Raw genomic sequence first — 26,503 nt, forward strand, 5'->3', positions numbered from 1 at the left:
TAGGTTTGTCAGGCAGGATTTTCCCTTTCAGGAAACCATGCTGGCTTTGGCCTATCTTGTCATGTGTCTCCAGGTATTCTGTAATCTCATCCCTCACAATCGATTCCAACAACTTCCCAACCACTGACGTCAGGCTAACAGGTCTGTTGTTTCCCTTCTGCTGCCTGCCACCCTTCTTAAACACCATATAACCATATAACAATCACAGCACAGAAACAGGCCATCTTGGCCCTCCTAGTCCGTGCCGAACCCTTAATCTCACCTAGTCCCACCTACCCGCACTCAGCCCATAACCCTCCACTCCTTTCCTGTCCATATACCTATCCAATTTTACCTTAAATGACACAACTGAACTGGCCTCTACTACTTCTACAGGAAACTCATTCCACACAGCTATCACTCTTTGAGTAAAGAAATACCCCCTCGTGTTTCCCTTAAACTTCTGCCCCCTAACTCTCAAATCATGTCCTCTAGTTTGAATCTCCCCTACTCTCAATGGAAACAGCCTGTTCACGTCAACTCTATCTATCCCTCTCAAAATTTTAAATACCTCGATCAAATCCCCCCTCAACCTTCTACGCTCCAATGAATAGAGACCTAACTTGTTCAACCTTTCTCTGTAACTTAATTGCTGAAACCCAGGTAACATCCTAGTAAATCGTCTCTGCACTCTCTCTAATTTATTGATATCTTGCCTATAATTCAGTGACCAGAACTGCACACAATATTCCAAATTTGGCCTTACCAATGCCTTGTACAACTTTAGCATTACATCCCAACTTCTGTACTCAATGCTTTGATTTATAAAGGCCAGAGTTCCAAAAGCCCTCTTCACCACTCTATCTACATGAGACTCCACTTTCAGGGAACTATGCAAGGTTATTCCTAGATCTCTCTGTTCCTCTGCATTCCTCAATGCCCTACCATTTACTCTGTATGTTCTATTTGGATTATTCCTGCCAAAATGTAGAACCTCACACTTCTCAGCATTAAACTCCATCTGCCAACGTTCAGCCCATTCTTCTAACCGGCATAAATCTCCCTGCAAGCTTTGAAAATCCACCTCATTATCCACAACACCTCCTACCTTAGTATCATTGGCATACTTACTAATCCAATTTACCACCCCATCATCCAGATCATTTATGTATATTACAAACAACATTGGGCCCAAAACAGATCCCTGAGGCACCCCGCTAGTCACCGGCCTCCATCCCGATAAACAATTATCCACCACTACTCTCTGGCATCTCCCATCTAGCCACTGTTGAATCCATTTTATTACTCCAGCATTAATACCTAACGACTGAACCTTCTTAACTAACCTTCCATGTGGAACTTTGTCAAAGGCTTTGCTGAAGTCCATATAGACTACATCCACTGCCTTACCCTCGTCAACATTCCTCGTAACTTCTTCAAAAAATTCAATAAGGTTTGTCAAACACGACCTTCCACGCACAAATCCATGCTGGCTACTTCTAATCAGATCCCGTCTATCCAGATAATTATAAATACTATCTCTAAGAATACTTTCCATTAATTTACCCACCACTGATGTCAAACTGACAGGTCTATAATTGCTAGGCTTCCTTCTAGAACCCTTTTTAAACAATGGAACCACATGAGCAATACGCCAATCCTTCGGCACAATCCCCGTTTCTAATGACATATTAAAGATCTCCGTCAGAGCTCCTGCTATTTCTACACAAACTTCCCTCAAGGTCCTGAAGTCCTGATTCACTGAAGTAACATTTGCAAATTTCCATTCATCCAGTACAATGCCAGAATCTATGGATACTTGAAGGTCATCATTAATGCCTCTGCAATCTCTCCAGCTACTTCCTTCAAACCCGAGGGTGAATTCCATCAGGTCCAGGAGATTTATCCACCCTCAGACCATTAAGCTTCCTGAGCACCTTCTCAGTTGTAATTTTTACTGCACAAACTTCACTTCCCTGACACTTGAATGTCCAGTTTACAGCAGACGTCTTGTGAAGACTGATGCACTTAAGTTCTACACTTTTTACACATTGGAGAAATTGGTGTATAGGTGGCCATGGTACAGAGAGAGGGCATAATGAAATTCGTCTGAAGTTGCTCATGGTATCCCGCTGATCCGATTGGAGCCAAACCGAGATGAGACAATCTGGTGCGCGCCATGCTCTGTCAAAGCGAGGAGATAGCGGATGGTGTCATCTAGAAAAACGGGGAAACAAAATTACTGGGAGAACTCAGCAGGTCAGGCAAGGATAGTCCATTTGCCTCCCCAGATGCTGCCTGCCTGCCCTTCTGAGTTTCCCCAGTCGCTTGATTTGCTTTCTCCCTGCCTGTGAGTCGAGTCATGCCGAGCCGAACAGAGCTGATGTAAAAGCCACGGCGAGGCAACTGAGCTGAGACAAGCTGCGGGGAAGCAAGCGGATGCGAGCCGAGCCGAGCCGAGCCAAATCGAGCAGGGCAGTGCACTGACTTGAGTCGGGTCGGACCGAGTCAGGCCGAGCGAAGCTGAACGGAGTCGTGCCGAGGAGATTGGAGTTAATGCGACCGCGCCCCTACATTGCTGCCCTCGCTCGGCTGAGAGCGGCGGCTGCCGCCTGTCACTCACTCACTCAGGGACACCGAGCCGGCCACGCCGCTCCAGACTCTGCTCATCCCAAACTACTTTGCACTCGCCAACTATGGACGCGTTAAAATCGGCCGGCAGGGCGCTGATCCGGAGCCCCAGCATTAGCCGGCACAGCTGGGGCTTGGCCAGGCACCACAGTAAGTTTCTGCGGTTCGTACAATGGGCTGGCTGGCGGCAGGCGTCACCTACCCCGCGCTTCCGATTGAAACCCCGAATCGGCTTGGGCAGCGGGGCGCTGAACAATATGAATCAATTTGCCTCTAAAATATAACGTTGAAGCTGCCAATTTATATCACTTGGGCCTTTTGTCCCGTACCATTAAAGGAGCATTGCGTTCTCTGGGTCCTTGTGCTCGTCTTGTTCGGACGTATTTCAATTTGTTCCCTACAAGTTAGGGAGAATCTGTGAAGACAATCTGACTAGCAATGTGATTCTTATTGTCAGCACTATTAATCTAACTATTGCACCGATTATTTATTTACAGCGTAAGCTTTTCATGAAATTATCTGTCCACTCGTACGCAAGTAGATATGTTTAATGAGTATAACAGCGGATGAGTGTAACTGAAGCTTATGTTGCTTGTCTTTTTTTAACTGAATGGTGCATGAGGAACTGGAATTCTCCTACCGAGCTGTATTTGTTGAAATTTCTGCTTGGTTGAGCTGTTCGGCTTGTTTAATTTTTTAACGCGCAATTTAGAAGAATCTTCCATGATTTTGTACAAGTTCTTTTTTTTAAAAAAAAGCTATTGCCTTTGCCATTGAAGTCGTAATATATAAACGGGCAGTTTCCACCTGAGTGGGTAGACGTGTAGTCCACATAATTTCTATAAGCAGAGAATGTGGAAAACAAATGACTTGTGAAAAGAATAGTAATATATAAAATGTAAGGTATAAGTTACGATTTTTCAAGAAGATGGTGTTATATTTTGTAATTTTACGAAATGAACTGAACACATTGTTGTTACAATTATCTTTGTTTTTTTTGAGCATTTTGGTACTCGATGTGCTTTATGTTGTCGTTTGGGTACTATTTGGAAATCAATGGCCCGATGTTTATTTTTGAATGGTATGTTGTCAACTTAACAGTCACTTTGGTCAAGAGTTATGATGAGCTGTGAATGTATAAGCTTTCATTTACTGCTGTAATGATAATGTTTTTATGTGAGTTTGAAATTCATTATTTTCTTGGGCATTACAAACATACTAAGCTACATTTAAAGTAGAAAAGACTGTGAAGTTCCATGGGTGAAAGAAAAATGGAGGCTATGTGGAAGGGAGGGGTTAGGTTAATCTTGCAGTAGCTGAAAAGGTTGGCATAGCATCACAGGCTGAAGGGTCTGTACTGTTTATACTCTACACATGCACTTTGCTTTTAGATTCTGCACTGACAAGTTTTAAATTTCATTCAGTAGGCTTCATTGAAACATTAATCCTTGGACTGTTTTGAATCTAAATTAATTTTGACATTTGATTTAAGAAATTATGGAAATGTATTACTGATTTTTTCAACTTTGGAAACTGATGAAGAGTCTTGGCCCAAACCTGTCTATTCATTTCTGTAGGCGCCGCCTGACCTGCTGAGTTCCTCCAGCATGTTATGTGTGTTGCTCTGGATTTCCAGCATCTGCAGGATCTCGAGTTTGTAAAATTTGACAGACTTGATTTCTAGTGTAAAAAAAAATCATTACTAACAAATTTCTCTGAATTAAATTGGAAAATGTTAATGAATATATTTTTTAATGCAACATTGCTGTCTTCAATCAGATTTTCTGTTCTGTTTTGCATAAATCACTAACTAATTTAATAAGTGTAATGTGCTGCTTCCAGCGGAGAAATTTGTGGCCACAGTTATCATTTTCTCACAATGTCAGCTCCAAATGGTAATTAATGGCTTCAGGGTGGTACATCTTTAAAAGTAGTAAAGCTGTTTTGTTGATTCCCAGCAACTGCAAAGGCAATCAATCATTGGGGAGAATGGGGATCTAACTTGGATCCAGCTTTGGGAAATGTTTATATATAAATCATAATGCCTGGTCTGTATACTGCGGCTGAACACTTAATGTTTTTTATGTAACTGTCATGAGCTGGATACGGTGGTGTGACACAAGTTGTTTGCTAAGATTACTTTTATTCCAGTGAAAATATTTCTTTGTTATAAGTTAGCTATTAGAATTCATGTTAGCTAGTATTCTAAGAGAGAATTCCAAGAAATATTGGAGCAAAGGCACCTGTTTTTTGTTAAATTATTTTTATTTATTTTTGCCAGGTTCCGTCCTCTAGGTTCAGTCTCTCATCTGTAAGGGCAGAGGTTAAGATCGCCTGGGTTAAAGAAGAGAAGCTTGGACTGGGCTAATGCTCCTGATTGCTAATTTGCTGTCCCTTAGAAGTGATTCTAAATGAGGAAAGGAATCATGTCACATGTATACCCCTGCAGTGAAGGTGAACCATTTGGGCATTTTACATCATGCAGAGCTTACTAACAACAGTTAATGATTTATGGAAACACATTTACAGTTCAAATAATGGTTTAAGCAATGGCGCAGGAAAAGTTCATGATTGCTAGTTCATTTAGGTCAGTTAGTTTGTTGTGTAAGGAAAATGTAATGATGCAATATATTGTGGGCAAATGGAAAAATGTGATCTGTTTATTTCATATGTAGAACATTGCTAAATAAATTGTCTGAAACTAACCTGCGTGACCATGGTCTAGGTAGGCTCATGCTCTAAGTGTTTCTAACTGGGAAAGGTGTGTGTTCATGCTCCATTCCAGAGAGTTAAACATGTGATCTTGGCTGTGTGAATACAGCTCTGACAGATTTACCAGCTTTCAGATTAGTGTTCAGGGCAAGTGGAGCCTTGATTTATTCATTGCAAAGAAGGATTTCAATGACAGTATTTCAAAGAAGAACAGAGAGTGTGCATGCTATCCTGGATAATATTTATTCTCCATCCACTACTACTACTTCATTTTTAAAAGAAGTAAATCTTATCTTCAAACTTTTATTATCATGGAAGATGTGCATTTTCCCTAAGGAGATGCATATCAGTTCCTTCAAGATTGTGGAATGGAAAACACCCAATGCTTTGGAGTATGAAGAAAAGATTACAATGCAACTGGATGGTGTCTCACTGGTTTTTCACTCGGGAGCACCTCGACAGCAGCAAAATTTGTCAGACTGCTGTTTATCAATTAGTGCTCAATAACGTCATTCCCTCAGTACTAATCACCAAAATCCTAAACATGGGCATCCACACCCCCTCCCCCCACAACTGCATCTTCAACTTCCTTATTGGGAGACCGCCATCAGTAAGGATCAGTGATAGTATCTCCCCCTCACTGTCAATCAATGCAAACTCACTTAAAGGATGCGACCTTAGTCTAACGCTCTACTTTCTCTCTACCTTCATGACTATGTGGCTTTGCACTCAAAAGCTATTCATAAATTTGTAGGTGGTCCTGCTGTTGTTGGTGAAATTTCAGATGTCGAGAAGGTGGTATTTCAGGAATGGGATAGATCAACTGTTATGTGGTGTCACAGCAACAGCTTCACTCTCAGCGTCAGCAAAAATAGGAATTGATTGTAGACTTCAGGCAAGGGAAGTTCGTAGAATATACACCAGCCCTCATTGAGGGGTCAGTGTAGAAATGATGGGCAGATTTAAGTTTCTGGCTGTCAGCATCTCAGAGGATCTAGTTGCGCCCAAAGCATTGAGGCAGTCACACCAAAGGTTCACCTGCGGCTGTACTTCACTGGGAGTCTGAGGAGATTAGATACATCACCAACAAATCTTGAAATTTCTATATGGAGGTCACGTGGGTTGGATCACAGACTGGTATGGGGGCTCCAATGCACAGGATCCCAGAGGTTGCAGATGATTGTAGACTCAGCCAGCCCCACCATGGTCACAATTTTCCCCACCATCAAGGCCATCTTCAAGAGGCGATGCCTCAAGGAGGCAGCATCCAACATTGAAGACTCTTGCCATCTTGGACATGGCTCCTTCGCTTTATTGTCTTCAAGGAGAAAGCACAGGAACCTGAAGACCAGCACCTAGCAATTTAGGAATAGCTTCTTCCCCTCTGCCACCAGATTTATGAACAGCCCATGAATGCCACTTCATTTTTGCCAATCTTTATTTGTAATTTTGTAATGTGGTACTGCATTGCTGCCACAAAACAACAAATTTAATTTTGTATAAGGCAGTGATGTAGGAACATCTGAACAATTACTGACCACTGAAGATTGTGCTCCAGCCACTTGTTTCACATATCTGTGGCACTAACCCTAATGCATGCTCCTTCCTACCTGAAATTGTATGATCTCCCAGGAGCGATAGGGAAATTAGCTAGCTTAAACTGTGTGCTGTGGTTGGAAATAACTGTACAATATAAAGTTATGTTAATTTGACGCCTTGACTCCTTTGGTGTTGGATTGTTAGATACCCCATTTAAAAAAAAATGTTATTTTTATGAATACCCAACACATGCATTTAATTTACTCTTTCTTTTAAATGTTTAAAGGAATTGAATTTAAAGGGACTATGACGGCTAAAACCGAATGACTTTAAACGATGTGTGGGTACACTGTCCCAGTGTGTTTAAAGGGACCATGGGAAGTAGGGCCCCGGTGAACTCGTGGATTTCTGAACAATAGGATAGCAGCTTATTGAAATGCTATTGTAGTGAAAATTAGACTACACAGCTAGTTTGACCTTAAATTGTCTGCCACCCATTGCTCCTAAGAAGTGGTATCTGCATTTTCTAGACGTTTGGGTCTGGATCTCACATTTTCTATGAAATCTATGGCCATAATTTTTCTATAAGCAGATTGAAGCAACATTTTTATGGAAAATTCACGGCAGCTCTGAAGAGCTTGCACTTCCAAGAGAGAAAGCCACACACTGATTATTATTGAGCAAAATAAGAAATAATGTCTCTTTTCAACTGGAGCATATTAAATAATTTAATAACCATTATGTACATAAGGTGCAGAATTAGTAATTGTGACTAAATATAGGGTGCAAGATTTTTGAATGATATATGTGAGAGCAAATTTAACAACTTGCAACTTGACAAGAATTTTGATTAAAATTTTGTAAGTTACATCATTAGACTTCTCAAACAACACTGTGTTAAACTAACAGTTGCCATGGATACAGTTATTGCTGGCTGTTAGCAAACCTGGCCTCTGTTGTTGGGGAAAGATATTTTAAACACAGTATGCTCCATTCTGATTGTTTCTTCATGTAGATGGGATAAATCTGGATTTTATGTGGCTGCTGCACAAATCTCATGCTGTTGTCAGCTATTTGAATTGTATAAATCCCATCACACCATGCCAGTACTTCCCCATTGACACCTATTGATGAAGGAGTTTTTGCTTTAATCCAAATTCTTCTAACAAACCACCCCTGAAGCACTGTTATTGATGGCCTAAGAGCAAAACTTCTTTTATCTTGTTATGAACATGTTAGAGAAAGTACCAAAAACTTTGCAAATATTATACTTCAATATATTTCTTTCTCTCCTGATATAACGTGGTAATTGTAAGCATTTTGCCTTAATTCATGGCATGATATGCACAATAAACAGAGTATGAATTATGTGTAGTAGATAACAGCCAATGTCTTTTTATCATTTTATTGGTTTAATAGGGATAGATGCATTGTGGGGCCAAATATTAAAAGGTTAAATGAACAGAAAACTGTTTTTACCCAATCTACAATATCAGGATTTCCATGTAACATCTATCTTAAGATGATTTCACAGTTTAAATATTTGTCAAATATTTTGGTCATGCCGCACACCAGTTGTCTAATTTAGCCCCAATGCTTACTGATCATATCTGTATTTAATTATCCAGTTCTTGCGATATGAGAATCTGCTTCTTGGATTTGGTTCGAGAATTCTGCTTTCATGATCCATATGTCTGCATAACCTGAAACCAGAGGAGACTGCAGATGATAGAATCAGGAGGGAAATGCAAACTGCTGGAGGGACTCAGTTGGTCAGGCAACATCCACGGATGGAAATGTACAGTCTCAATCTGAAACATTGTCTGCTTATTTCCCTCTTCAAGTGCTGCCCGGTCTACCGATTTCCTTCAGCAGTTTGTTTTTTGCTCTCTGCATAACTTCGTACTTTCTTTCCTTTCACACATCATGGACCTGGTGCAACAGCTGTGTTGTTTGTCCCTGAGTCATAGGCCAGATATAGCTCTCTGGTGCTTGTTCCCATTTCTTACTGCTACATAATGAAGAATCATTAGATAGCCTGAGTTCTCTTCATTAGAAAAGCACAGCACAATGGAGCTGGTTACCCATGGGTAACAGCCGAGTGTAGAAATGCAGTAGGTATAGGGGATATATAGCTAGTGTGCTCAAAGTTCAAAATAAATTTATTATCTAAGTACAAAAAAGAGAAAATCTGCAGGGGCTGGAAATCTGAGAAACACACACCAAATGCTGGAGGAATACAGTCGGCCGAAAACCTTGACTATGTTCTTCTCCTAGATGCTGCCTGGCCCGCTGAGTTCCTCCAGCATTTTGTGTCTGTTGCTGTTGGTATGTGGTAATATATAGATAATATCTCGAGATTCATTTTCTTGCAGACATTTACAGGAAAAAGGAAATGCAGTAGAATGTTACTAAAAACCTATACAAACACCAATGCAAAAAAGAAGAAAAACTGCACCTAAAAATAATACTGAGAACATGAGACATAGAGAGTCCTTAAAGGTGAGATTGTGGAGTGAGTTCAGAGTAGTGGTGAAAGAAGTTATCCGTGCCAGTTCAGGGGCCTGGTCACTGGAGAGTAATAAATGTTCTTGACCCTGATGGTGTGGGAATTCAGGTTTCTATTCCTCCTACCTGATGGTAGTAGTGAGAAGACAGCATGGACTGGATAGTCGAGATCCTTGATGATGGATCCTACTTTTGTGTGGTAATGCTCCTGGTAGATGTGCTCAGTGGTGGGAGGGGCTTTACCTGTGATAGACTGGGCTGTATCCACCACTTTCTGTAGCCTGTCGGTGGACAGGGGTTTCCCTAGCCATTAAACCAAATCTCTTGTGATGTATTGCTGTCTTTTTGCCTGGGTAATGAATATCATTCTTTAACCAGAGTGGTGCATCTGGGGAATTCTTTGCCACAGGCAGCTGTGGAAGCCAAGTCTTTATGTATATTTAAGGCAGGGGTTGAGAGATTTTTGATTGGTCAGGGCATGAAGGGAAATGGGGAGAAGATAGGACAATGAGGTTGAGAGGAAAACTGGATCAGCTATGACGAAATGGCAGACTTGATGGGCCAAGTTTGCCTAATTCTACTCCTATATCTTATGGTCATTGAGTACAGTGTGTGCGAGCAAAGGAGTGAGCCTGACGTCATGGTAGACCTTGGATCCAGCATTGTAGGGAGGAGAGGAGTAGAGGTCTGATGGTCAGACTTCAAGAAGCTAGGGGCAATGCTTTTTTTAAATTAGGAAAGATCTAAAAGATAGTCATCTTTGGATTGCTCCCAATGCGCAAGAGAAAATAGAAATAAAATTGGCAGATTAATGCATGACTGAAGCTGAGGTGCAGGAAGAAAGACTTCAGGTTGTTGAGACTTTGGGACCCGTTCATGGACAGGAAGGATCTTTTCAAACTGGGCCACACCTGAGTAGAACTTGCAGCAATATTGGAAGGTTACTAATGGAGAATGTTTAAACTAAATTAGCAATAGAATGTGATCCATTGTGTGGTTCTGGAAAAGTATGATAAAGTACAGAAAGGGATGAGTGAAGGAAAAGTAACTGGGGAAGCAAGTTAAGACCATAGGACATAGGAGCAGAATTAGGACATTCAGCACGGTGAGTCTTCTCTGTCATTATATAATGGCTGATTTATTTTCCTTCTCAACCGCATTCGCTTGCCTTGTACCTGTAACCTTTGATGCTATGACTAAACAAGAGCCTATCAACCTCTGCTTTAAAAATACTCAGTGACTTGCCCTCCATAACCATCTATAGCAATGAATTCCACAGATTTGCCGCCCTGTGGCTAAAGAAATTCTTTCTCATCTCTGTTCTAAATGGATGTCTCTCTATTCTGAAGCTGTGCTCTCTGGTCCTAGATTCCTCTACCTTAGGAAACATCTCTCTACATCCCCTCCATCTAGGCCTTTCGATATTCAGTGTGTTTCAATGAGATCTTCTGTCGTCCTTCTAAACTCCTGTGAGTACAGGCCCAGAACCATCAAACACTCTTCATCTGTTGACCCTTTCATCCCTGGAATCATTCTCATGAAGCTCCTCTGGACCCTCTCCAATGACAGCACATCTTTTTGTAGATAAGGGGGCCAAAGCTCCTAACAGTACTCCAAGAGCAGTCTGGCCAATGCCTTATAAAGCCTGAACATTATGTCATTACTTTTATATTCTAGTTCTCTTGAAATGTATGCCAAGATTGCATTTTCCTTCCCATCACCAATGCAACCTGCAAGTTAGGGAAGCCTGCACGAGGTCTTCCAAGTCCCTCTGCACCTCTGATTTCTGAATATGCTCTCCGTTTAGAAAATAGTCTGTCTTTATATCTTCCACCAATGTATGTGACCATACACTTCCTTACAGTTGTTTCATCTGCCACTTCTTTGCCTATTTTCCTAATCTTGGTGCTTCTGCAGACTTCCTGCTTCCAGACTGTCTGGCCCTCCACCTCTCTTTGTATTGTCCACAAATATTGCCACAACGCCAGCAATTCAATCATCCAAATTGCTGAAATAAAGTATAGTGTGAAAAGAGGTACAGTAGTTACAATACTGAACCCTGTGGAACACCACTAGTCACTGGCCACCAACTCGAAAAGGCCCACTTTATTCCCACTCTTTGTAGCTTACCTGTCAGCCAATCTTCTATCTATGCTAGTATCTTTCCTGTAATGCTATGGGCTCTTGTTCAGCAGCCTCACATGTGGCACCTTGTCAACGGCCTTTTGAAAATCCATGTAAACTACGTCAGGGCGTATTCTGGTGTGAGGTATATAGCAAATAATAATTTCAACTGCAACTAGATTTCAGATCTAAATGTGGACTGTAGGTTGAGTTTAAAATGCAGTTCAAAATGATAGACTTCCTGGAGCTGCATCTCAGAGTAATTTGTAAACCTGGAAACACCCAAATGACTGAGGTGTCTGCATATTTTCTCCGAGTCTCTCTCTTGTCAGCTTGAGTGTCTCGAATAAAGACTTCTATGTCTGCCAGCTGTGTCCGTCTGGTGACATTGTTCACAGTCACAACAACATCCACTGACTCTCCTTTGTCTATCCCATCTGTTATTTCCTCAAAATTGTATAATATTAGGGGATGAGTCGGAGATACTAATATATATTATTGTATCTAAGAAATGCAGAACAAGTTTAAAATGCATGCATGCTCATGGGTAAGGTCTGGGGAATAAAGCTGGTGAGCTAGACATCATTTTAATAAAAAAAACAGGGCAGGTCTGGGCATTCATACCATAGCACGTAAAATATATGAGGAGTAGCAAAGAGAAAAGTGATTATTCTGATTGTAGTCCAATTAACAAAAATATTGCAGATAAGGATGGAAAGAACGAGAGGTTATATCGAGAATCCATCTGGATAGAATTAAGAATTCAAAACAGTTATCATGATGCTGGACAGATTCTCCAAATAAAGATAGACAAGCAAATAGCAGAGAAACTACAGAGATGTGTAACTGTTGAACAGTTGTGATATACCTGTCAGGTAAGTTTAGAAAACTATGGAGATCTAGATCAATTATGGGTGTCCAAAGATCTGGCAATTGGAGTGTAATGTAGGAAAGTGTGAAGTTGTCCATTTTGGCAGGGAACACCAAAACAGAAGCCCGTTATCTAAATGGTGGGAGTTTGCAGAGCATTGAGATGGAGGGGGATCTGGGTGTCCTGGTTTCCAAAAGGCTACTATCCAGATGCTGCCAATAATTATAAATACTGATGGAAAATTATTGTTGATTGTAAACAGTTCCCCAGGAAACGTGGGCTGTTACGCCTGTGTTATATTGCACAATGATGAGTTCACATCTGGAGAAACAGGTATAGGACTGGTCTTTAAGGAAGGACATCGGTGCATTGGAACTAGTTTTAAAATTCACATCAGCAAATATAAAACTTCTTCCTCTGAGGTGGCGGGGGCATGATTGAAACATACAATCTAAAAGGTCTTGGCAGAATAAATGCAGAAAGGATGTTTTCTTTTGTGTCTAAGTATAGAAATAGGATTTGTTGTTTGTAAATAAGAGATCACTCATTTCAGCTGGAGATGAGGTGAAATTCCTTTTCTTTTGGAAGCTAGTGAGTTTATGGAATTCTTTTCCTCATATGCTAGCAGTAGCAGACTTTCTTTTATGGCAGAGATCAGTAATTTCTAGATACACAAGGGAGTTTAAAGTTGCCATGGGTGAATGGAAATACAGAATTGATTTTACAATTGGAGCAGCTGTGATCTTATTAAATTGTGTGGCAGGCTTAAAATGGATGGCTACACCTTCTCTGAATCTGATTTTGATGTTGGTTGATACAGAGTTGGTGTAAAGGGCAAAGAAAGAGATACCTTTTCAGAAGGCATTTGATAAGGTGCCACACATGAGGCTGCTTAACAAGATAAAATCCTATGGCATTACAGGAAAGATACTGGCATGGATAGAGGAATGGCTGATGGGCAGAGACGGCAAATGGGAATACAGTTTACAGGGCGAGTCTGTGGTAAAGAAGGCAAATGTAATATAGGCATTTATTTCAAGGGAAATAGAATACTAAAGCAAGGAGATAATGCTGAGGCTTTATAAAACACTAGTCAGGCCGCACTTGGAGTGTTGTCAACAGTTTTGGGCCCCTGATCTCAGAAAGGATGTGTTTCCATTAGAGAGTCCAGAGGTGTTTCCATTAGAGAGTTCACAAGGATGATTCCAGGAATGAAGGGGTTAACATGTAAGGAGTGTTTGGCAGCTTTGGGCCTGTACTCACTGGAATTTAGAAGAATGTGGGGGTATTTCATGGAAACCTACCAAACGTTGAAAGGATTAGATGATGTGGAGAGGTGTTTCCTATGGTGGGAGTGTCCAGAACAAGAGGACACAGCCTTAAAATTGAGGGGTAACCTTCTAGGACAGAGGTAAGGAAGAATTGTTTTTAGCCCGAGTGTGGTGAATCAGTGGAATTCTCTGCCACAGACTGTGGTAGAGACCAAGTCCATGAGTATATTTAAGACAGAAGTTAGGGCATCAAAGGATATGGTGAGAAGGCAAGTTGAATAGGGAGTTAACATTGGCATGTGGCAAAGGTAATGTCGCAGTAGTTATGGGGGATTTCAATATGCAGGTGAACTGGGAGAATCAGGTTGGTGCTGGACCCCAGGATAGGGAGTTTGTAGAGTGCCTACGGGATGCATTCTTGGAGCAGCTTGTATGAGAGCCGACCAGGGACAAGACTATTCTGGATTTAGTGTTATGTAATGAACAGGATTTGATAAGCGATCTTGAAGTAAAGGAGCCATTAGGAGGTAGTGATCACAATATGATAAGCTTTTATCTGCAATTTGAGAAGGATAAAGGCAGCTCGGAGGTGTCAGTGTTGCAGATGAACAGGGGAAACTATGGAGCCATGAGGGAGGAGCTGGCCAAAGTTGACTGGACGGATAGCCTAGCAGAAAAGACAGTGGAACAGCAATGGCAGGTATTCTTGGGAATAATGCATAAGGTGCAAAATCAGTTCATCCCCCAGAGAAGGAAGGATACAGGAAGGAAATGAAACAGATTGACATTCGGAAGGAAACGGTGTTGAGAAGACTGACGGGATTGAAGGCTGACAAATCCCCAGGTCCAGATGGTCTGCACCCTAGGAGGTGGCCCTGGAAATTGCGGATGCATTGGTAATCATATTCCAATGTTCCTTAGATCCAGGATCAGTTCCTGAGGATTGGAGAATGGCTAATGTTATCCCACTTTTTAAGAAAGGAGGGAGGGAGAAAACGGAGAACTATCGACCTGTCAGCCTGACATCGGTGGTGGGAAAGATGCTAGAGTCCATTATTAAGGATGAAATAGTGGCATATCTAGATAGCAGTGATAGGATTGGGCCGAGCCAGCATGGATTTACCAAGGGTAAATCATGCTTGACTAATCTGTTGGAGTTTTTCGAGGATGTAACCAGAAAGTTAGATGCAGGAGATCCAGTGGATATAGTGTACCTCGATTTTCAGAAGGCATTTGATAAAGTCCCACGTAGAAGATTGGTGGGTAAAATGAAAGCTCAGGGCATCTGGGGGAAGGCATTGACATGGATAGAAAACTGGTTGGCAGATAGAAAGCAAAGGGTAGTGGTGAATGGGTGTTTCTCGGAATGGCAGGTGGTGACTAGTGGGGTGCTACAGGGCTCGGTATTGGGACCACAGCTGTTTACCATTTACGTTAACAATTTGGATAAAGGCATAAAAAATAACATCAGCAAATTTGCTGATGATACTAAGTTGGGTGGCAGTGTGACATGTGATGAGGATGTTAGGAGAATTCAGGGTGACTTGGATAGGCTGGGTGAGTGGGCAGATACTTGGCAGATGGCGTTTAATGTGAATAAGTGTGAGGTTATCCACTTTGGGAGTAAGAACAGGAAGGCAGATTATTATCTGAACGGTGTAGAGTTGGGTAAGGGAGAAATACAAAGAGATCTCGGAGTCCTTGTTCATCAGTCACTGAAGGTGAATGAGCAAGTGCAGCAGGCAGTGAAGAAGGCTAATGGAATGTTGGCCTTTATTACAAAGGGAATTGAGTACAAGGAAATCATCTTACATTTGTACAGAGCCCTGGTGAGACCACACCTGGAGTATTGGGTACAGTTTTGGTCTCCAGGGTTAAGGAAGGACATCCTGGCTGTAGAGGAAGTGCAGCGTAGATTCACAAGGTTAATTCCTGGGATGTCTGGACTGTCTTACGCAGAGAGGTTAGAGAGACTGGGCTTGTACATGCTGGAATTAAGGAGATTGAGAGGGGATCTGATTGAAACATATAAGATTATTAAGGGATTGGACAAGATAGAGGCAGGAAATATGTTCCAGATGCTGGGAGAGTCCAGTACCAGAGGGCATGGTTTGAGAATAAGGGGTAGGTCATTTAGGACAGAGTTAAGGAAAAACTTCTTCTCCCAGAGAGTTGTGGGGGTCTGGAATGCACTGCATCGGAAGGTAGTGGAGGCCAATTTGCTGGATGCTTTCAAGAAGGAGCTAGATAGGTATCTTATGGATAGGGGAATCAAGGGATATGGGGACAAGGCAGGAACAGGGTATTGATAGTAATTGATCAGCCATGATCTCAAAATGGCGGTGGAGGCTTGAAGGGCCGAATGGTCTACTTCTGCACCTATTGTCTATTGTATGGGGTTTAGTGGGATCTGGGATCAGCCATGTTGGAATTGCCGAGCAGACTCGATTGGCTGAATGGCCTAATTCTGCTTTTATGTCTTATGGTCTATTAGCTTTTTTGAACTGTGCTGAACAAGGACTTCCTTGACTTGGTATGTTTCTGACGCAATAAAGAATGAGCTTGTTGAATCTACATTGGGGAATGTGATATGCAAATTGTTGATGTGGCAGAGGGAGAACCTGTGGGGGCACTAATGGTCAGGATCATTGGATTAATCATGAAAGGCAAGAATAATACAAAGAGAAGTTTTAAATGGGAGGCAGAGTGAAATGAAAAGGGAACTCATTGATAAGTAAAATTCTATTAAAGAGCGAATGGTTCAGGTACGGAGAAAATGCATTCACATGTGGGGAAAGCTATGTATATCAAAATTGGAGCTTCCTAGATATTAAAGGTAGAGAAGATGAGGGGGAGAAAACAGCAAGTTGTCTGATGCATGACAGGCGAATAGTTACTGAGAACCAGGCTGAATATCGTAGACAGAGGGAAGTGGAAATGAATTATTGTGAGCAAAGGAGTATGAGAAGAGAATAACTGGTAAATGGTATGTCTTAAAGTATAATTGTGGGGAAAAATCTTTGAAAATCAAAAAGTACAGATGCTGGAAATCTGAAATTAAAAATATTGAGAATGCTTAGCAGGTCAGGTAGGATCTAAGGACAGAGGAACTAAACTAATATTTGAATTCATAGAACAGTGGAGAGATCTATTCAAATGAAAAGCCTTTGACTTAAAACATTTAAAGAAAAATAAAATGTGTGTGGTTTTAAATTGCAGTGAGATAGAACAAAGTGAACACCTGTGATTGCCCAGTGACTTAATACTTGTGGGCTACTTAGTTAATGGATGAATGTGGAAAATTACAGAATATGGACTCCTTCAATTTTGTCTTTTACTTTCTGTGTTTTCGCTGCTTCTTTCTTGTTGCCGTTTGCACAATTTTGTTTTTTTGTGTGTGTGATTGGGTTGATGTCGCTTTTTTTTGCGATGTGTGTTTTTGCACAGGGGTGGGTGTTGATGTTCTTTGAACGGGTTCCATGGTTTTCTTTGTTTTGTGGCTGGATGTGGAGAAGATGAATCCCAGGCTTGTATACTGCATATGTACTTTAATAGTAAATGTACTTTGAATGAAAAACAGAAGAATGCACTGCAACAGGAGAGTGTTGGAAATCTGAAAGAAAGGAGGATGGTGGAGTTACCTGGTATATATAACAGAGTCAGATGTTGTCTGACCTACTGTTTTCTAAATTTTCTGTTGCATTTCCTTTCAGAGAAGGTGAGGAAATCTATTTCCTCTACTGGGATAATCCAGAATATTACGCTCAGAAAGAAGCAAAGTCAGGAAGCACCTTTTCAGTAAAATGGCAGAAAATAATTTGGAGTTGTTAACTCTTGGCGCCAATGATACACCTAGAAGTTTGACCGCTCTTCTGGCCTCTGCTTCAGTTTCTGAATCGTACGATATAGGTTCTCCACCACCAACAGAATGCAATATTGAATGCAAAATTGAAAGGGATGTGAAGTAATGGATATATCAAGCCAAGCATAAAATACCCACTGTTTAACTATATTAAAGTTCATTCTGTGTGGACTGCATGCCCTGCTTTTGTTCTTTAGTCCCTATAATTAGTACCTACATTATTAAATGTGTGAAAATCTTAATAAACTGAGCAGTAAGTTTATTTATGATCTGCAAATTACAGAATTGTCATTGAAGCAGCTGTATGAAGGTTTTAACCATTAAACTCCAAGTATATCTCCAGAAAAGATTGCTGTTGACTTTATACTTGTTTATCACAAGAAAATTCTGCTTTGCCGGTTGAGGTTCCTGATAGCAATCTTGCATATTATCCTAAACGAGATTTCATATGTTGAAACACAATAATGAAGGTTGGACTCCCAACAAAGTTGTTGGTAATTGATTTTAACTTTGAAGAGGATTATTTTAATGGAAGGGTGAACACAGACATCAAATGGATGCTTATAAAATCTAGACTGAATACAGAATTTGAATTTACCTGGAGTGCATAAACTAGTGTACTGCATGTTAAACACATGAGTATTGATTGTAATTTTCATTGAGTTTTGTATCTGGGGTGTGTGCAGTTTCTAGGATGTAGCGTTGAAGGTACTGGCAGAGGAAGGATGTCTTGTGGCCTTCATGGGTGAGACAACCGTCTTCCACTTATGTTCCTTTCTTGCATAACAACTGGACTTGCTGTCTCTGGCCTCTCATCACTAAGGAGGCCTTTGATACAATACTCCATTTTCCAGGTTACTCCCTATTAGGGAAAGGAGTACTTCGCTTCCTCTTTTATTTGAAATCCTTAAAAGAGTTTACAAAATGAAGATTACTTGAGTACAGCTGGAAGTCTTGAGGAAGCAGATATAAGGAATCATGAAACCTATCGCAGCAAATTAACAGTATGAAGATTCATCTTTTAACCAGTACACAAAATCCCCTGTGGCCACTCACTTACAATTGAGATACAAACAAAGATACCATCCTACTGCCTTGCAGATCCAACTCCTCAAAAAGTTCACCTTTTTCATAAGACCAGAAGACATAGGAGCAGAATTAGGCCACCTGGTCCATCGAGTCTGCTCTGCTATTCAATCATGGTTGATTTTTTTTCTTCTCCTCTTCAACCCCATTTCCCAGCCTTCCCCCTGTAACCTTTGATGCCATGTCCAGTCAAGAACCTATCAATCTCTGCCTTGAAATACACCCAACAACCTGACCTCCACAGTTGCATGTGGCCACAAATTCACCACAATTAGTCTAAAGAATTTTCTTTGTGTCTCTGTTTTCAAAGGGCTCCCCTCTATCCTGAGGTTGTGCTCTCTTGTCCGAGACTCCCCCATCACGGGAAACATCCTTTTGACATCTACTCTGTCTAGGTCTTTCAATGAGATCCCCCCTCATCATTTTGAATTCCACTGAGTACAGACACAGAGCCATCAAACATTCCTTGTATGATAATCCTTTCATTCCTGGAATCATCCTTCTGAACTATCTGTGGAACTTCTCTGATACCAGCACATCTTTTCTAAAATGAAGGGCCCAAAACTGTTTACAATACTCAAGGTGAGGCCTCACCAGTGCTTTATAAAGCCTCAGCATCACATCCTTGCTCTTGTATTCTAGACCTCTTGAAATAAATGCTAAACCTGGCATTTACCTTCTTCACCACTGACACAACCTGCAAGTTAACCTTTAGGGTGTTCTGCACAGGGACTCCCAAGTCCCATTGCATCTCAGATTTTTGGATTTTCTCCCCGTTTAGAAAATAGTCTGCGCATTTATTTCTACAACCAAAATGCATGACCATGCATTTTCCAAAGTTGTATTTCATTTGCTACTTTCTTGCCCATTTTCCTAATCTGTCTAAGTCCTTCTGCATCCTACCTGTTTCCTCAACACTACCTGCCCCTCCACCAATCTTTGTATCATCTGAAAACTTGGCAACAAAGCCATCTATTCCATCATCTAAATCATTTATATATAGCATAAAAAGTAGTAGTCCCAACACCGATCCCTGTGGAACACCACTAGTCACTGGCAGCCAACCAGAAAAGGATTCTTTTATTCTCACTTGCTGCCTCCTACCAATCAGCCAATGCTCTAACTATGTTAGTTACTTTACTGTAATGCCAAGGGGTTTTAACTTGGTAAGCAGCCTCATGTGTGGCACCTTGTTGAAGGCCTTCTAAAAGTCCAAATATATAACATTCACTGCATCCCCCTTGTCTATCCTACTTGTAATCTCCTCAAAGAATTCCAACAGGTTCGTCAGCCAGGATTTTCCCTTAAGGAAACCATGCTGACTTTGTACTGTATGTCTTGTGTCACCAAGTACTCATCACCTCATCCTGAACAATTGACTCTAACGTCTTCCCACCCACTGAGGTCAGGCTAACTGGTCTATAATTTCCTTTCTGCTGCCTTCCTCCTTTCTTAAAGAGTGGAGTGACATTTGCAATTTTCCAGTCCTCTGGGACTGTGCCAGAGTCCAGTGATTTTAGAAAGATCATTTCTAATGTCACCACAATCTCTACCGCTACCTCTTTCAGAACCATAGGGTGCAGTTCATCTGGTCTGGGTGATTTGTGTTAATAACTCACGGGGGTGATTGATAAGTTTGTGGCCTAAGTTAGAAGGAGATGAGTTATTAACTTCAAACTTTCTACGCTATCACTCAAAGAGTTGACCAGCATGTGCATGTAACGAGAGCTGTATAACTTACCTCCTTCTACCTTAGGTCACGAACTTATCAATCACTCATGCTGTGGACACTTTCTGGAGGTCCGAGATCCATATGCTCCATGACCGCTGGACTAAGTGTGTAAATGTAAGAGGGGATGATGTTGAAAAAGAAATGTGCTAGGTTTTCTAAAACTGACTCCTTCTACCTTTGGCCATGAACTTATCAATCACCCTTTGGATAAACCTTATGGTCTGCCAATTTTATTTTACCTGTAAAAAATTTGTTCAATTATGTAAAATGTTCTTGTCTAGCCTTCCTGCTAATGGAATTTCCTCTCTTTCCATGCCACTCTACCTTCCACCTGACCTTTTTTTAATATTGTGTACCCCACTAATGGATATAAATTAAAATGAAAATTTAAAAAAATTGTCAATGTTGAAACAAAATTAAAATCAGTTGGCTCGCACAATTATCTGCTTAAAGAACAACAGGGATCACAGAGTAAAGTTTTTTTTTGTTTGTTAAGTAATAGCATGCATTTATTTAGTGGAATTTTTTTTGACAGCTTCACAGGAGAGCCATGCAAAAAATTTGACACTTGGTTGAGAGGTGAAAAGCCTTGTCAGAGGATTAACTTAAGGAAAGTACTACAAAGAAATAATGTTAAGTACTTGGAGAGATTTGGTGTGGAAATTAAAATATTTAGGATTGCATACATGATTCATGAAATGGTGATGTGATCAGAATAATGCCACTTTTTTTGTATCATTGTCCTTTACATCAAAGTGCATGTTGCTGTGTGTTCACACCTGCATTGGATTAAGCGATTTGTGTAGTATTTTATCAGATTTCATCTCGGCTACAGTCACAGTGAATCATTGTACCATATACTTCAAAAATGCATCACAGTGGTGGTTTTATCCGGGAATGTTTTGAAGCACTCGGTTGTGTTGATCTCTTAAGTGAAGTTTCATCCAAGTATCAGCTTGTGCCGTGCAATTCTGAATGAAGCCACAACCTGTTTGCATGACTTGTAGCTGGTAGGAACCCTTCATGGCTAGGGTGGAAAGCACAGAAAAATCCCTTCTCTTTGCAACTGGAGCTTCTCCAAAAACAAATCATCACTTGATTTACCAATGCACAATGGACAAGTTGTGGAAGAATGTTCCTTTTGTCTTAAGGGTTACATTCCTGTTGGTTGCGTAACTTGCTTTATTCAATAGATGTCCACTATGTAAACTGGACGGCATTCATTTTGTTTCAGCTGAATTTGTCCCTGTGTTGTTTTGCTTTGTAATTGAACTAACGCATAGCCGGTAGTCCCAGGAGTTATTGTTTCATAATAGCAAGCAAATTGCTGGAGGGACCCAGTGCTTCAGATCGCAGGCGTGGAGGCAGATGGATGACCCAGGTTTCAGAATGCATCAGGACTCTGCAGGGTCTCGACCCAAAACACCACTCTGCCTCCACAGATGCAGTCTGACTGGTTGAGTTCCCCAAGCTTTGGGTTTTCATGTTATTCCAGATTCCAGCATCTGCAGTCTCTTGTCTCTCCATAGTAGTTTTATAAAGCAGTCGTGTAGGTTAGTGTTGTCAACTCAGGGTTGTGTGGAGTTGATGGGAATTGGCCCTTTTCTAATATTGAAATATAACTATCATTTGCAGATAGGTTGCCAGAGATCTGTGCATACTTTTAAGTACATTAGTGCAGAGCTCTGCATGTCTGCAGGTGAGTTAATAATCGAACTTGTTGCAGCCTACTTTCATCATTTGAACACATTTCACCATTATGAAACCATCAGTGTACATTTACTTTAGGCACCAAAAAATATTAGAATCGAAACTTTCTCCGTTGATTAAGATATGGGGTGGAGTATTTGAAGTATTTGGGGAAAATCTGCAGTTTTCAGTTGTTGAGTTTGTTGTGTGTGTCTGTAGATGCAAAGCTACTCTGCAGCCGCTTTGGGATGAGATGAAATGGGATATGACAAAAACGGTGATTGGTCATTTTTGCAAAGCAAAATCCAAATTTTCTTACAGAAGTTAGATAAATTCTGTGGAACTCAAAGGAAGCTGAGTTTTGGAGATGATTTGGAGGTTGTAGATGATTTAAAAAAAATCATTCTTGGATTGTGGCCATAGTTGACAGACCCAAAATGTATTATTCCTCCTGAGGTGCCCTTGCAAATTTGACTGTGAGGTAGCACTTTGAACTGCAGCAGTCCACATGATGATTTCAGGATTTATGCTTCTTGCTCAAGAACATAGGTTACCCCACTGGTTCCGGGAGCCCCTAGTTTTACCACAAACAGAACAGTCCAAGCCAGAATTTTAAATCTGAGAACTTCTTATGTAATATGCCTTTGGTGTAAAAGGCTAGTGACACAAAAACTGACAAAGCAGTGCTAACAGCTTGTTTCATAGATTCAGTGCTGAACAGTAGGTGGATTGGCTTCCTATAGGACAATCCACTCAACCCTATTACCCCGGTTTCGGTATTCCATTGTCCTGAAAATTATTTCCCGTTATACTTATTTAAATGCCTGGACCTTTTTTTTTCTCCCAAACAGTGAAGTCCAAAGTTAACATCTCCTACTTTCAAATATCATTCAGTCCACAAGGTACCAATTTAACCAATTAGAACATTTCCAACGTGCTATCTCAGTTAAGATCTGATTCTCATTTAGTTCATCACAAAAGTACAGGGTTCATTATGGCCAACTCTATCTTTTCTATCTTTCTGCTTACATGAAATACTTATAGAGATGGAGGTGTGTGTGTGTGTGTGTGTGTGTGTGTGTGTGTATTATATATATATGAGAGAGGCAGGGATAGAAAATTAACAAAAAATACATATTACATTTTAAAATAATGAAGTAAGTTTCTCAATATTAAAAAATACTGTAAAGAGCAGTGAACAATAAATAAATCAAATCAATATTTTGTGTGATCACCCTTTGCCTTTAAAACTGCATTAATTCTCTTAGGCACACTGTCATGCAGTTTTATTAAGAAAATTGGTTGGTCGGTTGTTGCAGGCATCTTGGATAACCTGCCATAGTCCTTTTGCAGACTTTTACTCTCACTTGCTTCTGTCTGTCCAGAAATCCCCAGACAGCTTCAAAGATGTTGAGAACAGGATTCTGTGGTGGCCATGCAATCTAAAAGCACATTAAAAAATTATAGGGTACTTAAGACTTTTGCACAGTATTGTATATGTATCTCAGATTTCCAGTGCCCTTTGACTTCGCTGTACCATTACCAGCTTGCGCTTTTTATAACTCGCAATGCCCAAAGAGTTTGCACCGTGAGATTAGCATATTCTGTGAGCAAAAGTAAGCAGGTCAGCTGATTACAATGGCTTAATTTAATCAAAATGGTCTTTACCTGACAGTAAACAGGGAACATTTTCATAAGAAATACATATTTTTAAATTTATTTCTGCAATTCATTACTAATGTGAAACTATGGTAGCTGCATAATTCTTACAAATTCTATTGATTAGAATTCAATTGGTATCAATTTTATTTAGGGGTAAAATTAAATTTATGAAAGCAACAAGACGTTCTAGACAATTAATCACCAGAAGTGGTTGCAATTGATTCTTTCGGCAAGGCTCTCAATCTGCTTTGTCCCTCTCTGTGTACATAGAAATTTAGTAATAGTTGAGTGATATTGTAAATATCTTGTTTGATTAAACATTGTTGCTAGTTTAAATAATTCATTACAGGTTACATCAATGACATACGTCATCATGTCCAAACATTGTATGTATGTGCCAGGCTAAAAGTAAAACTAAGAATGGACACGAGTTATTCCTGGCTTTGTATTTTTATTTCAATTAGATTTTATGTTTTGGAGTTATAAAACATAGCAGTGGTGACAAGGAGGTTTTGACCAAACCAAGGTGACTATCTATGTGTTGAAGAGCAGTGAGATGCTGGAGTTAAAATAAAACACAGCAAAGTGTTCAAGTTTTAAAAAAAAAGTGCAACATGCTTTTTTTTGCAAGAGAGAAATGGTCGAGTGTCTTAAAAACTAAAGGCAGAAAACGGGCAAATTCATGGGTTTATAAACTGTGAATACCAGGTGACAATAATCATAAAACAAAAGTAGAAATAACTGGCTACATTGGAAAAATAAGTGCATTTAGTTGCACAATGGATAACTGGCTTATTTGTGCTGAGCAAATTGAGCAAGATTTTGAAGCAAATGAATGATTCAGGTTCCATAAGTGGAATGAACAGGAAGGAATTTTCATTTCAGTGTTTGTGGCTGAATTGAAGACGTTTTCTGAGCATTGTCAGTTTAGTAATAGGTTTAATGATGCACTGAGAGAAAGCATTCAAAATGGCTCCTAACTGAAGCACAACTTACATTTGAAAGAGTAGTTGAAATAGCTGTATCAATAGAAACAACAGACAGAAATACAATTGAGTTGCAGTCACGAATGAAAGTGAGCAAGAACAAAATTGCAGTGTCTAGTCAGTAATCTGCCTGGCCAAGCAAATTGTGTTACTGTTTTTACAGTTCTCACAAACAACAGATAAATATAGGTTTAAATGCGGAACTCACAGAAAATGCCACAAAGCAGGACACATACAAAGAGTGTGTCGGGCAGACAAAAATGAATGGACTGCACAGAGAAGAGAAAAAGTGTCTAATTGCAGTTTCAGAAAGTGCACCAATGTGCATGCTGTTGATGAAAAATCTGACAGTGATGAGAGTAACACAGGCCTGGGTAGTCTTGAGAGTAACAGTGTGAAAATTAACAATATGGCTTACTCCAGAAGTGAATGGCAAATTATTTAAATATTGGAATTTGGACACCGACTTGACTGTTTCAATCAAAGTGAGTTTGAATGACTTTATAATCAACTATAGTTCTGCTTTCAGCACCATACTCTCTAACAAATTGACCATTAAACAACATGATCTGGGATTAAGTACATCAATTTGCAACTGGATTGTGGACTTTCTTACCAATCACACCCAGACTGTCCAAGAATAGCGAAGTACTCATCAACCTCCCTGACCCTGAGCACCAGTACACCACGGGGATGTGTAATGAGCTCACTCTGTTACTCTTGTTTCACCCACGACTGTGTCCCTGCCAACTCCATCGTCAAATATGCAGATGCACCACAGTGACTGGATTAATTACAAATAAAAGTGAAACAGCACAAACAGAAGAGGAGCAGAAACTGCCGGAATGATGCACAAACCAAAACCTTTCACTCAACATAAAAAAAATGCTTATTGATTTCAGGAAATCAAAATGGTATGAACAAGCTCCACCACCCATAGACGGTGAAGCAGTGAAAAGGGTCTCCAGCTTTAATTTCTTGGGAGTGAACGTCACAGAGGAGTTCTCCCCTTGATGGGGGGGATGGCTCTCTTAGGAGATTAAAGAGAGCAAATCTGCCCCAAAGCTGCTGATAAACCTTTATCAATGTGTAATTGCAGGCATACAGACCTATTGCATGACCGTATGGTTAACTAGCTGCAACAAGGTCGACCAAAAAGCTCTTCAGCAAGTGATCAGGACTTCGCAGAACATCTTTGGGATGCAACTACCAGATATGGAAACCACCTATAACTCACAGTATCTACGGCAGGCTCTTTAAATTGTGATGGTCTCATCCCTCCCCAGTAATCACCTGTTTAATCTACCATCCGGCAGGAGATACAGAATCTTCCCTGCAAGAGCATCTATACTGAATTGCAGCTATTTTCCCCCAGGGCTGTTGTGCAGCTGAGCAATGTCCCAATTTAGAGTTGTTTGTTTTTAATTCAGTTGTAACTTAGATATTACCGTAAATAATTCAGGCATTATTTTTAAATTTAATCATTGTGTTTTTAGTAATTGCATTGCCTGGGTGCTGCTTGCACTCCATGGAGTAGCTCTACAATCTCATTGTCGCCAGCAATGACAATAAAGCTCTAACTAAACTGCTCCTTCCTTAAGGGCATTGCAAGTTAATACAAAACACTATTTGGCTTTTGAATTATGATTAGACATCCAAAGAAAATAATGCTTTGGTACTGTTGTGACTATGATCAAAGTAGCTGGAGAGACACTGGTGATAAAGAAGTCTTTATTCATTCCAACAAGCAGACATCATTCTGGAGAGGCTCGGTGGAGGCTCACAAACTCAAAGTATATCACAATTTTTATACACTTAAGATCAATGTTAACAATAGGTGATTCTATGCAC

At 40.4% G+C, this 26,503-nt stretch overlaps 1 protein-coding gene across 4 annotated transcripts in view; it reads left to right on the plus strand.

Moving 5' to 3' along the window:
* Positions 1-2,375: 2,375 nt before the first annotated feature.
* The window catches only part of si:dkey-71h2.2 (low density lipoprotein receptor adapter protein 1), a 109,490-nt gene continuing 85,362 nt past the window's right edge, over positions 2,376-26,503 (plus strand). Inside the window, exon 1 of one of the 4 annotated variants that reach the window (XM_059981639.1) lies at positions 2,376-2,760. In XM_059981639.1, coding sequence (XP_059837622.1) covers positions 2,676-2,760 — 85 coding nt within the window. In that variant the 5' untranslated portion in view covers positions 2,376-2,675. The remainder of the gene's footprint in view (positions 2,761-26,503) is intronic. The other 3 variants (XM_059981641.1, XM_059981640.1, XM_059981638.1) reach the window with 3 other exon arrangements.

This window comes from Hypanus sabinus, chromosome 10 (genome assembly GCF_030144855.1).
Source record: "Hypanus sabinus isolate sHypSab1 chromosome 10, sHypSab1.hap1, whole genome shotgun sequence".
Lineage (NCBI taxonomy): Eukaryota > Metazoa > Chordata > Chondrichthyes > Myliobatiformes > Dasyatidae > Hypanus > Hypanus sabinus.